The sequence below is a fragment of the Neomonachus schauinslandi genome, chromosome 3 (assembly GCF_002201575.2).
Source record: "Neomonachus schauinslandi chromosome 3, ASM220157v2, whole genome shotgun sequence".
Taxonomy (NCBI): Eukaryota; Metazoa; Chordata; class Mammalia; order Carnivora; family Phocidae; genus Neomonachus; species Neomonachus schauinslandi.
Genome location: NC_058405.1, coordinates 145,612,783 through 145,626,016, shown reverse-complemented (window position 1 = coordinate 145,626,016; position 13,234 = coordinate 145,612,783). Strand labels below are relative to the sequence as shown.

Below are 13,234 nucleotides of genomic sequence, written 5' to 3'. Positions count from 1 at the left end.
AAAAAAAAAGTTAAAAAAAAAAACAAAAAAAACACCACACTGTTTTCCAAAATGGCTATATCTTTTGCATACCATTCAGCAGTGCATCAGAGTTTCAATTCTTTCACATCCTTGTCCACATTTAGTAAGCAGAAGAAAGAAAATAGTAAAGATCAAAGTGAAAATCAAAGAAATAGAAAAAAGAAAGAAAATAATGAGCCTAATAGCTGATTCTTTGAAAATTTCAATAAAAGTGATAAGCCAGATTGACCAGGAAAAAGAGAAGACACAAATTTTCAGCATCAGGAAAATTAGAGATAATAGCATGACGAAAGTCTATAGATAATACTAAAAATAATAACAAAGGAATATTATGAAAAATGTATGGCAGTTAAGTTTAAAAACTTATATACAAATGACAAATTCCTTGAAAAACACAAACTAATCTCATTCATGAATAGTTGATATGAAAAACTACATATCTATTAAAGAAATTGAATATGTTAAAAACACATCCGGAAAGAAAGCTCCAGGCTCAAATGACTTCATTTCTGAATTATATCTGTTATCTAAGGAAGAAATCACACAAATTCCATACAAAGTCTTCCAGAAAATTGAAGAGGAATGAACTTCTCTCTCAATTCATACTTTGAGATCAAGATCACCTTGATACCAAAATCATTAAAAGACATTACAAGAAAAGAAAACCTCCGTCAACATCCCCCCACTAACAAAGATACAAAAATTATAAATAAAATAAATCGAATCCAACAATATAAGATAAAGATAATGCATAATGAATGAGTAAGATTAATCCCTAGAATGCAGGACTGGTTTAACATTTAACATTAAAAATAAGTCAAAGTGATTCACAACATTAAAAGAAAAAAGAAAATTTAGATGATTATCTGAAAGATGCAGAGGAAAATATGATAAAGTTCAATACCATTCATGATAAAACCTCTTTGTGAACTAAGAATATGAGGATGTGTCCTTCCTCTGATAAAAGCTATCTTCAAATCTCTAGAGCTGATACTCTAATTTATATTGATCACTTTCCCTTAAGTTTTTGGAACAAGATTAAGATGTACACAATCATCATTTTATTCAACAGTATCCTGGAGGTGCTAGCCAGCAAGAAAAAGGAAATGAAAAGTGAGTCCAAGTAAATCCCAGCAGACTATGTTGTAGAAACTAGAAAGCTCATTCTAAAATTTATATGGAGATATAAAGGCCCTATAATAAGCAAGTCAGCCTAGAAGAACCACGAATGTTAGAGAACTCAAACTGCCAAATTTCAAGACTTATTATAAAGCTATAGTAATTAAGAGAACATTGTATTCACATAAGAACAAATAGATAGTCTTGCACAATGCTTACCAGAGCACATATGAATCTCAGATCTGTACCTCTGAAACAAATAATGCAATATATGTTAAGAAAAAAAAAAAGAAGAAGAAGGTAGCGGGAGGGGAAGAATGAAGCGGGGGAAATCGGAGGGATAGACGAACCATGAGAGACAATGGACTCTGAAAAACAAACAGGGTTCTAGAGGGGAGGGGGGTGGGAGGATGGGTTAGCCTGGTGGTGGGTATCGAGGAGGGCACATTCTGCATGGAGCACTGGGTGTTATGCACAAACAATGAATCATGGAACACTTCATCTAAAACTAATGATGTAATGTATGGGGATTAACATAAGAATAAAAAATAAAAATTAAAAAAAAAAAAGAACAAATAGATAAATAAAACAGGAGACTTTCCACAAATAGGTCTGTCTGTATACCTATCATCTATATATGTTCACTTTATCTTTGCAAAAATTCCACTAAAACTCAATGATGTTGAAGCAATTGAATGTGTACAAGATAAGCTTGAATAAGCCTGTCTTCCCAGATAACAAGGAAGCTATCAAAAATCATTAGGGTTATGTCACAAAGGACTCAAGAATTATCCTAAAAGGAGATCCCACTGGGCAAAGCTATCAAAATTTCAGCATTAATAAACATAGTAACAGAATTGTATTGAAGCACATTGAATTTATTTAAATCTATAAATTCATAATGACACAAAACAAAACTAGTTGCTTACTATTGGAGGATGCTACTGAAACAATTTACTATTTTGAAAACTGATAAATAATGGGAAAATATTAAGCATCAGTCTGCTTTTCTGAAGTATCCTGTACCACACTGTAACCAAATAGTAGTTAAGAGGAAGTTTATTTTATACAAGTATTACAGTTAATCTATGAAGAAGGAATGATAGAATTAAAATATCCCAACTTTGCAACCTGTAATTAATTCATGGATCTAGGCCTTGAACATAAATGGCTGCTAACATTACAAAGAGAAAGAAAAGGAGATATTATATTCCACCTGATGGAAAGACTAACCACCATCTATGAATCAGTCTTGTTAGAGAAACTGAACCTGCAAAATGACAGCATAAGAAGACCCTGACCTCACCTTCTCCCTTGGACACACTAAATCTCCAGCTACATCTAGAACAACTCTCTGAAAAAGAGAGATAAAAAGGCCACATCTGGTTGAGAGGAGAGGCAGAGCCATGGTCTAACTGAAAACCCCACCCCCAGTGCAGCAACCCACAGGTTAGAGGGATTTCACAAATATGGAGCACATCCCTGAGTTTGAGCCCCCTAACCCTTGGGACCTGCACTGGAAAGATGAGCCCCCAAACATTTGACTTTAAAAATCAACATGGCTTATGTCTAGAAGATTCAAAGGGCATTGGGAAACTGAAACTCTGTTCCTAAAGGGCTTGTGCGCAGACTACTTATCCTGAGACCCAGCACAAAAGCAGCAGGCTGAAAAGCACTTAGACCATACATAAAGGAGATCCACTGGCTATTCTTAAAGCATTTGCTGGATGGGCAGAGGTTTGTTCCAACTCTCTCCAGGGAAGGAGGTGCTGGTTGGTGCTATTTTTACACTCTCCTACCTTGCTAAGTGCTGGCGATGCCAGATGCCATTTTTTACTCTCTTTACCCTGTTAGCACTGCTCCTATGGCTCTGCCCCACTAAAGCCAGTGGGTGGGCTTGCCTGCCCCAACACTCCCCTGTGGCCCTGCCAAAGCCAGCAAGTACACATAGTTCACAAGAGATACCCTTTGAATGCCTATCTCTGGTGGCCAAGGGGCCCTGTGTTTTGGGGCCCCAGGGGACTGAAGCAATCAGAGAGACAGTTCTTGGCAGGATGCTGCACAGACAACAGGTGAAACACACCCCCAGTTTTCTTTGACCACTCCCTTAAGACTGGGAGAGAGAGATGTTTTGCCTCATACATAGAAGCAAAGAATCAAGTGAAATTAGGAAATGGAGGAATGTGTTCCAAATTAAAGAACAAGAAGAGCCCCCAAAGAAAACTTTAAAAACAAAGATAAGTAATTTGCCTGATAAAGAGTTCAAAGTAATAGTAATAAAGATGCTCATGGATCTTGAGAGAAGAATGGATGAACACAGAGAGATCAACAAAGAGAGAGAAAATACAAGAAAGTGCCAAACATTAAGTCATAGGGCTGAAGAATACAATAACTGAAATGAAAAAGACACTATAGGGGTTCAACTGCAGACTGGATGAAACAGAAGGAAGGGCTAGTGATCTGGAATACAGGTCAGTGGAACTCACCCAAACAGAGCAGCAAAAAGAAAAAAAAAGGTCAAAAAAATAGATTAAAGGACCTATAGGTACCTACCGGGATGCCAATTAGGCAAAAAAAGAAAAACAACAGGAATCCAAATTGGAATGGAAGAAGTAAAACTGTCACTATTTGTGAATGACACGATTTTATATATTGGAAAGGTATTATGCTAAGTGAAAGAAATCAGAGAAAGACAAATACCATGTAATTTCACTTATTTGTGGAATCTAAAAAATAAAACAGATAAATGAAACCAAACTCACAAATGCAAAGAACAGATTGGTGGTTGACAGACAGGGTAGGGTTGGGGGTGAGGAATGGGAGAAGTGGGTCAGGATGTACAAATGTCCAGTCACAAAATAAGTAAGTCATGGGAATGTAATATACAGCACAGTGACTATAGTCAACAATATTGTATTGCATATTATGTAACTTTATACTGTGACAGGGGGGAAACTAGACTTACTGTGGGATCATTTTGCAGTGTATACAAATATCAAATCATTATGTTGTATACCTGAAACTAAGATAATGTTATATGTCAATTATACCTCAATAATAATAAAAAAAACCCCTGAAAGTGTATAGATCTAACTAATACTTTACAGGAAATACAGAAGAAATAATATACATTATTTACATACAGATACAATCAGCAAAAGTCCAGTCTGTGAGGAACTCAACAGGACAAGCAACTCAGTTTCTTCAACAAATAAACCATTAATAAAAGGAGGCAGGGAGGGAGGGAGAAGGGTATGTGGAAGAAGAACATATTAGATTAAGATTCGGGAGACATAACAAATTATTGTAATGCATGTCAATGTAGATTCAAACTAACATCAAAGTATTTTTGTGACATTTATGAGATCATTGGAAAGTTGAATAGGGATTTATTTTATTACATTAAAGGATTATTTGTGCCATGTGATAATGGTATTGTTGCTATGCATTTAAAAAATCCTTATCTTGGGGCACCTGGGTGGCTCAGTCCGTTAAGCGGCTGCTTTCGGCTCAGGTCATGATCCTGGGGTCTTGGGATCGAGCCCCACATCTGGCTCCCTGCTCAGCGGAGAGCCTGTTTCTCCCTCTCCATCTGCCTGTCACTCTGTCTACTTGTGCTCTCTCTCTGTCAAATAAATAAATAAAATCTTTTAAAATAATAAATAAATAAAAATAAAAAAGATAAAAAATCCTTATCTTTTAGATACCTATTTTCATATTAATGGGATGTGCTTTGGAACAACAAGGCAGCAGAGAGAGGTTGAGGGCATAGACAAAACAAAATTATTCATGAGTTGTTGAAGCTGAATGATAAGCACATTAAGGGTACTGCTGGTTTTTACTTATTTTTGAAGTGTTTAATAAGAAAAGCTAAAAAAAGCCATTAACAAAACTGGAAATATTTGCTGTAAATAAACAAAAAATTAACATCAGTCATATTGAATTCATAACTTCTGTCATCAAAAGATAAAAGGAAAGAATAGAAGAAAATTATAAATTAGAAGAAGTTATTTATACTATATATATGTATATAATAGACAAATGTCTAGGATGGCTTTAAATATCTTTCAAATCCACAGGAAAAAGAAAACCCAGTAGGAAAATGGACAAGAGATTTGAAAAGATAACTTCTCAGAAGAGGAAACATGACCCAGAAATCCCATATCTAGGCATATAACCCCGAGAGAATCTCCTTTCTGTGAGTACCATGAGATTTTTTATATATATATGAATGTTCATATATATATGAATGTTAAGGGCAATATTGTTCAAATAACAAATACTTCCCTCAACAGAAAAACAAATGTATAAATTGTGGTATATCCACACAATGGGATAAGATCAGTTGTGAAATAAAATAAAATGTCAGGCAGCACAGAGATAAAACTTCTGAAATATAATGCTGGGTGTAAAAAGCAAGTCACATAAGACTGGATACAACAGCATATAAGTTACATTAAAATATTTTAATGGTATTTATGTTTATATGTGTATATATAGATTAAGGGTATACACTCATGTAGTAAATATATTTTAAAATAATGGTTATGACAATCACCAGATTTGGACAGTATTTCTTTCTGTGGGAGAAGGAAATCTGCTTTAAAGAAATTTGGCAAAATATATAAACTTACAGCTTAAGGAAATTCAGTGAACCTTAAAACAGAAAAAAAAAAAAAAGAAAGAAATCCACACTAAGACATATCAAAATCAAGCTGCTAAAAACTATTTCCCACCCCCAAAAATCTTAACAACCAGAGAAAAATGTCACCTTACTTATAGAGGATCAACAATTCAAATATGGCTCATATCTCATCCGAACCATGGAAACACAATGAAATGGAACAACAGTTTTCAAGTTCGGGAAAAAAAAATGTCAACTTACAATTCTATATCAAATGAAAACACTATCATTCAGGAATGAAGGTAAAGACATTCTTAGATGAAGGGAAATTAATATGATTCAGTGCCAGAAAATCTGTTCTAAAAGAGATTCTAAGGGAGGTTCTATAGACTAAAAAAATGATATTGGAACGAAACCTGGGATATCAGAAATTAAAAGGCATTCAAAATGGTAACTATCTGAGTGAATATAATAGGCTAGTCTTCTATTTAGTTATTTAAAATAAAACTTATTACATTCTCTGAGTGGATGTTTGATGTATGTAGATGTAATACATAGGACAACTATAACAAAGGGAAGAGGGATAAGGAGTAATATATAGTGGCAAAATTTTCACATTCCACTTAAAGGGTTAAATATTTATTTATAGTTGATTGTGAAAAGCTTAGTACATTGTTATCTGGAACAACCCTAAAAAAAAAATCTGTACAAATTTGTGCCATGTGATAATGGTATTGTTGCTATGCATTTAAAAAATCCTTATCTTGGGGTGCCTGGGTGGCTCAGTCTGTTAAGCAGCTGCTTTCGGCACAAATTTGTACAGATTTTTTTTTTAGGGTTGTTCCAGATAACAATGTACAAAGAGACATAGTAAAACAACAGTCATGGACAGGGGTGCTTGCTGAGTCAGTTGAGTGTCCTACTTTTGATTTTGGCTCAGGTCGTGATCTCAGGGTAGTGAGATCAAGCTCCACATCTGTCTTGGCACTCAGCAGGGAGTCTGCTTGGGGATTCTCTCCCTCCCTCTCCCTCTGCCCCTCCCCTGACTTGTGCACTCTCTCTCTAAAATAAATTAATTAATTAAAAAAAAGTTATGGACAACTGGAAAACAAATTTTAAAAATGTCCTGTATAATAGTATGAAAGAAATGAAGTACTTATGTATAAATATAACACAACATATACAAGATCTCTATGCTGAAAACTATAAAAACATGAAAGAAATCAAGTACAACTAAAGAAACGGAAAGAGTTACTATGTTTATGGATTGGAAGACCAAGACCTGTAAAGATTTATTTTCTCCTCAAAATGATCTATAGATTGATTTAATGTACTTCATTCAAAAATCCCAGGATAATTTTTGTAGACAAGCTGATCATATAATTTATATGCAAAAGGCAAATTAATTAAAATAGTCCTTAAATTTTGAGGGAAAAATAGTTAGTAGAATTACACTACCTGAATTTAAGACAGTAAAAAGGTACAATAATTAAGATAGCGCAGTATTGGCAAAGGGATAGACACATAAATTGATTAATGGAACAGAAAATGAAAAGGTAAATCACAGACTGAGAGAAAATATTTGCAAATCACATATCTGAAAAAGACTTGTGTTCATAATATATAAATAACTCCTTAAACTCAACAGTGAGAAAACCAACCAATTAAAAATGAGCAAAAACTTCAACAGATACTTTACCAAGCAGGGTTTACAAAAGGCAAACACATATGAAAAGATAGTCATCATCATTAGCCATTAAGGAAATGCAAATAAAATCACGATGAGATACCACTACATCTATTAGAATGACTAAAATAAAAAATTGCTGGAATGTGTGGATGGCTCAGTTAGTTAAACATCTGCCTTCGGCTCAGGTCATGATCCTGTGGTTCTGGGATCAAGTCCTGCATCAGGCTCCTTGCTCAGCAGGGAGCCTGCTTCTCCCTCTGCCCACCACTCCCCCTGCTTGTGCTTGTTCTCTCTGCCAAATAAATAAATAAAACCTTTTTTAAAAATTGCTGAAAATACTAATGGTAGCAGGACTGCATAGCAAATGGATCTCTCATGCATTACTGATGAGAATGCAAAATATTATAGGCATTCTGGAAAGCAGTTGGACAGCTCTTTATAAACTTGAACATATATTTACCATATGACTCAACAATCCCTTATTTATACAAAAAGCTGACTAAAAATACTTCTGATTTTTCTATTCATAATCACCAAAACCTGGAAATAACCCAAATTTCCTTCAACTGATGAATGTACACACAAATTCTGGTGCATACATACAATGGAATACTACTCAGAGATTCAAAAGGAGTAAACTATCAATGCATGCAATAACTTGAAGAAATTTCGAACACTGAATGAAAGAAGACATTATCAAAATGTCAAATACTATAAGATTCTATTTCTAAGACATGCTTCAAAGGGAAAAGAACTATAGTGATGAAGAACAATCAGTGGTTACCTAGCGTTATTAGTGGGAGGGAGGAATGTATGACAGCAAAAGGAAAGTTTTGGGATGTTGTGATTGTAATGACTGAATCTTACATGATTGTGGTAGAGATCACACAAATCCATACATGTGTTTGGATGCAATTATACAAAAAAAACCCATTTTGCCTTAGATAATTTGAAAAAACAAAGTGAACACCTCAGGATCTTTTTGGGAGAAATAAGAAAACAGACACAAGATCAGAAGCAAGAAATACAGGGAATTCAGGGCTCAGAACTCATATTGGAGAGTTGCCAGCTACAAAATGTGGGGCAAATTACCCATAGGACTATAAAAGCTGTGATACTGTACAGAGTTCATACTCAGGGTTCAATGATGAAAAGTAAGAAAGTTTGATTGCAATGACTAGGAGAGAGAGGCACTTCCAATAATATACAATGACTTGTGATGTCACTGATGTATAGTTCTAAGATTCACAAAAAAATGATTCACAAGGCACTCTTAGAGTGAAGACCTCTCACCCCAAGACAGGTGTCAGTAGAGTTTCAGAATTCATCTTTTAATGGAATGTTTCCCAACTATGCTTAATTAAATTTACAGGTTTGATCCCTGAACAATTGTCACAGACTGGTAGCCTGGTAAGAATGAAAACAGTATTTTCCATCTACCATACTCTCCTAATAGCACTAGAATTTTTGTCATCAGTAAGACCAGTCTGTGTTGCATTAAACACTAGAGTTTTAGAAGATCACTCTGTGTGAGATAACTGCTTTGGAAACTGAGAATTTAGTTTCATTGTCTATATTTAGTGGGGCGGGGGGGGTTGGTGTTGTCATAATTTTGTATGTTGTAGTAACTCTGGTGTCTTAAAAAAATGTCTTTGAACTTTAAATATAGGACCCATGAAGCTTAGTGTTGAATTAATTCTACCTCAGTGGTCCTGAGAGTGGAAGACAGCTTCCACTAAAGCATCCTTGTCACTCCCCAGGTTTCTAAGTCTTGATGAGATTAATCAAATTACCTCATCAGGGAGGAAAGATTTTGGACTTTTTTTTTCTTTAGATTTGAACTGATAAGGCCAAAGGAATTTTAACTTTTATACTTTAATTTTTCCCTGGAAACTTGATAGTGGGAGGAGATTCATATTGTTTAATTTTTAACAGTCTCATACTTTTGATAGCATATTATTTGGGGGAGTTTTATGCTGTCATTTGGGTTCCTGGTTTAATCCAACGAGCCTAATAGACAATATCAAGTAACACAGCACGAGATAAATAATAAATAGGGTTCACAGTGGCTTTGGAGTTAATTTCTGACCCACCTCAGAGTTTTCTAAAATAATTTTGAGCATTATTAAAACTATTTTGCAATTTGTTGGGTTTCATATACCGTTTCTTTAACAGCAATAGACTCTTCATTTGATTTTTCTAAAGTGATGACATAATGTTAAGTTTAGAACACAAAATCAGTAACTAGAGATCAAATTCTGAAAGCAAGAGAGATTGTGTCATTATTGGTAAGCATCACTCTAAATCAGTCATTTGACAACTGAAAACAGAAGATTTAAGGCATTAAAAGCATTTAAGCAAAAGATGCTATCTCAGTCTTTCCCCAAATTACTACTTAGTATTTCTTATTAAAATATTCAATTACCATATGCTCCTTTACTTGCTGTCTGGTCACCAACAGTGTAAATTAAGTTTTCATTATCATAAGTCTTCTTTTTCTTCTTTGGATAATAAGCTTAAAGAAATGTAATAAAACATGTATTTTTAATAATAGTGATGAAAGAATTACCCAAGATAGACTATTTCTTCATGCCCAAGAAGAAGTGAGCCTTATGCTAATTTGTATGTGGTACTGTGGGGAGGCATTGGAAAAAATGGAGAGATGTGAAATGGGAAGACAATTACTCTTGAAATATTATCCTTCAAGTTAAAAGATATACTTGGAAGGACAGAATTTTCTTCTGGTAGAGAGGAAAGCTACATAGAGACCAACTGTAACATGTCATTTCCTATTTGTGGGGGTGCATACCAACATAGCTACTGGCTTGAAACCCACTAGCCCACAGTGACTATTGGAGTTCTTGGATGTGCCTCCCAGCCTGGCATAAGCAACTGTATACATACTCCTCCTTTGTGATAGGGGTAATTGTATTTCCTGTTTCTAATCATTTAAGGAGGGCAAAGGCTCCTCACATCAAGTGTACTCAATTACACTTTCATTAGAGATGTTTTCATTAGAGATATAAAATGTGAGAGTGATCTATCTCCCCACTGGACCAAATTCACCCTTCCTCTCTCATTCTCTCTGTCTCTCTGAAAAAATGTCTACTTAGTGGAAGATGACAATGTTACTTGGAAGTACAATTCAATTTCATTTGTAAAATAGATATTCTTCTGTCACCTTGATAATATAAATTCATTTACATCCTCTTCAAAAGAGGGGTTCTGGGGCACCTGGGTGGCTCAGTTGGTTAAGCAGCTGCCTTTGGCTCAGGTCATGATCCCAGGGTCCTGGGATCAAGCCCCACATCGGGCTCCCTGCTCAGTGGAGAGCCTGCTTCTTCCTCTGCCTGCTGCTCTGCCTACTTGTGCTCTCTCTCTGTCAAATAAATAAATAAAATCTTAAAAAAAAAGAGGGGTTCTGAGGGGAAAAAAAAGATGGCAGAGGAGTAGGGGACCCTACTCCAACCAGTCCCCTGAAGTGAGCTGGCTTTATCTACCAGACCATTCTGAACACCCATGAAATCAGCCTGAGATGTAAGAAGATAGATCTGGATCTCTACAAACAGAATATCGCTGGCAGTTGATTTTGACGTGTGATGCAGGGAGCCATGATTAGGTGGGCAGACATTGGAAGATAAATGGAAGGGGGAGGGAGCCTCAGGGATTCTGCACCACTGGAGCATGAAAGCCTCCCACGCTGGGGACCGGGCACCAACTTACAGACTGGTAGCATCAGGGAAGGGACTTTAGGGCAGCGCCCCCGGACTGAAACCTGGAGCTGCAGGAGCACATGTGCGAACTGGGGGTGGCTGGCGGTTTTAGAAGCACAGAGGACAGAGACCTGCCTGGACCTGGAAGCGAGGACTGGGAGCACTGCTGAGGGGTGCACAACCCAGATGCTGTGGTTTTAGCAGCACAGACAGAAACGGAGACAGTGTGGCCTGGAAAGCTCACTGAAGAACAGACTGTGATCTCTCTGCTTGAGGCAGAGGGTTGGAAATGATCTCTTCTGCTCTGACTCTCAGAAGAGACATGGAAAGCCAGTAGGGAAAGCCGCTAGAGAACAAAAGCCCCCCCAAAACTGGTTTTCACTAAGACCATCCCCCCACACAGGGGGGCAGGGCAACTCTGCCCAAACAGGGTTGCCTGAGTAACAGACGGCAGGCCCCTCCCCCAGAAGACAGGCTGGGAAAACAAGAGGCCGACAACCCTAAGGTCCCTATAAAACAGGTGCATCTTACTTGGCTTGTGACCAATAATTTGGATTCTGTACATTCCCTCAACCACCCTTCAACAGAATGACTAAGAGGAAGAACCCCCCAAATAGGAAGGACTCAGAGACTGTGACTTCTGCTGCAGATTTACAAATGGATATAGATATAAGCAAGATGTCAGAAATAGACTTCAGGGTAACAGTTATGAAGACGATAGCTAGAATGGAGAAATTGATTAATGGCAACATAGAGTCTCTAAGGGCAGAAATGAGAGCTGACCTGGCAGAACTTAAAAATGCTATCAGTGAGATCCAATCTAATATAGATACTCTAATAGCTAGGGTAAACAAGGCAGAAGACCGAATTACTGATCTAGAAGACAAAATGATAGAAAAGAATAAGCATGAGGAGGCCTGGAAGAAACAGCTTAAAATCCATGAAAACAGAATGAGAGAAATAAAGTGACACCATGAAACGTTCCAATGTCAGAATTACTGTCATCCCTGAAGGGGTGGAGAGAGAGGGAGGACTAAAAGATATATTTGAGCAAATCGTAGCTGAGCACTTCCCTAATCTGGGGAATGAAACAAGCATTCATGTCCTAGAGGGAGAGAGCACCCCTCCCAAGATCAAGGAAAACAGGCCAATGCCCTGGCATGTAATAGTAAAACTCGCAAAGCTTAGAACAAAGGAAACCATCTTAAGGGAAGTTAGGGGGAAGAGATTCCTTATGTACACAGGGAAGAACATCAGAATAATGTCAGACTGATCCACAGAGACCTGGCAAGCCAGAAAGGCCTGGCAAGACTATATTCAGGGTACTAAATGAGAATAACATGCAGCCAAGAATACTTTACCAGGCAAGGCTGTCATTTAGAATGGATGGAGAGATGCAGAGCTTCCAAGACCAGCAGAAACTGAAAGAATATGTGACCACTAAGCTGGCCCTGCAAGAAATATGAAAGGGGATTCTATAAAAGGAGAAAGGCCCCAAGAGTGATATACAACAGAAATTTACAGAGACAATCTATAGAAACAAGGTCTTCACAGACAACATGATGACAATTAATTCATATCTTTAAATAATCACTCTCAATGTGAACGGCCTAAATGCTCCCATAAAACAGCACAGGGTTGCACGTTGGATAATAAGACAAGACCCATCCATATGCTGTCTACAAGAGACTCATTTTGAACCTAAAGATACATCCGGACTGAAAGTGAAGGGATGGAAATCCATCTTCCATGCCAACGGACCTCAAAAGAAAGCTGGGGTAGCAATTCTTATATCAGACAAATTAGATTTTAAGCTAAAGACTGTATTAAGAGATACAGAGGGACATTATATCATTCTTAAAGGATCTATCCAACCAGAAGATCTAACAATTGTAAATATCTAAGCCCCCAACATGGGAGGAGCCAACTACATAAGCCAACTGTTAACCAAAATAAAGAGACATATTGATAATAATATATTAATTGTAGGAGACTGCAATACTCCACTCTCAGCAATAGACAGATCATCTAAGCCAAAAATCAACAAGGAAACAAGAACTTTGAATG

The 13,234-nt window shown here is 36.8% G+C and overlaps 1 protein-coding gene across 1 annotated transcript in view; it reads right to left on the bottom strand.

Moving 5' to 3' along the window:
- The window catches only part of FSIP2 (fibrous sheath interacting protein 2), a 107,872-nt gene that overhangs the window by 77,840 nt on the left and 16,798 nt on the right, over positions 1–13,234 (bottom strand). The window contains 1 exon segment of the mRNA XM_044913354.1: positions 9,880–9,969. Within this exon segment, the coding sequence (XP_044769289.1) occupies positions 9,880–9,969 (90 nt within the window).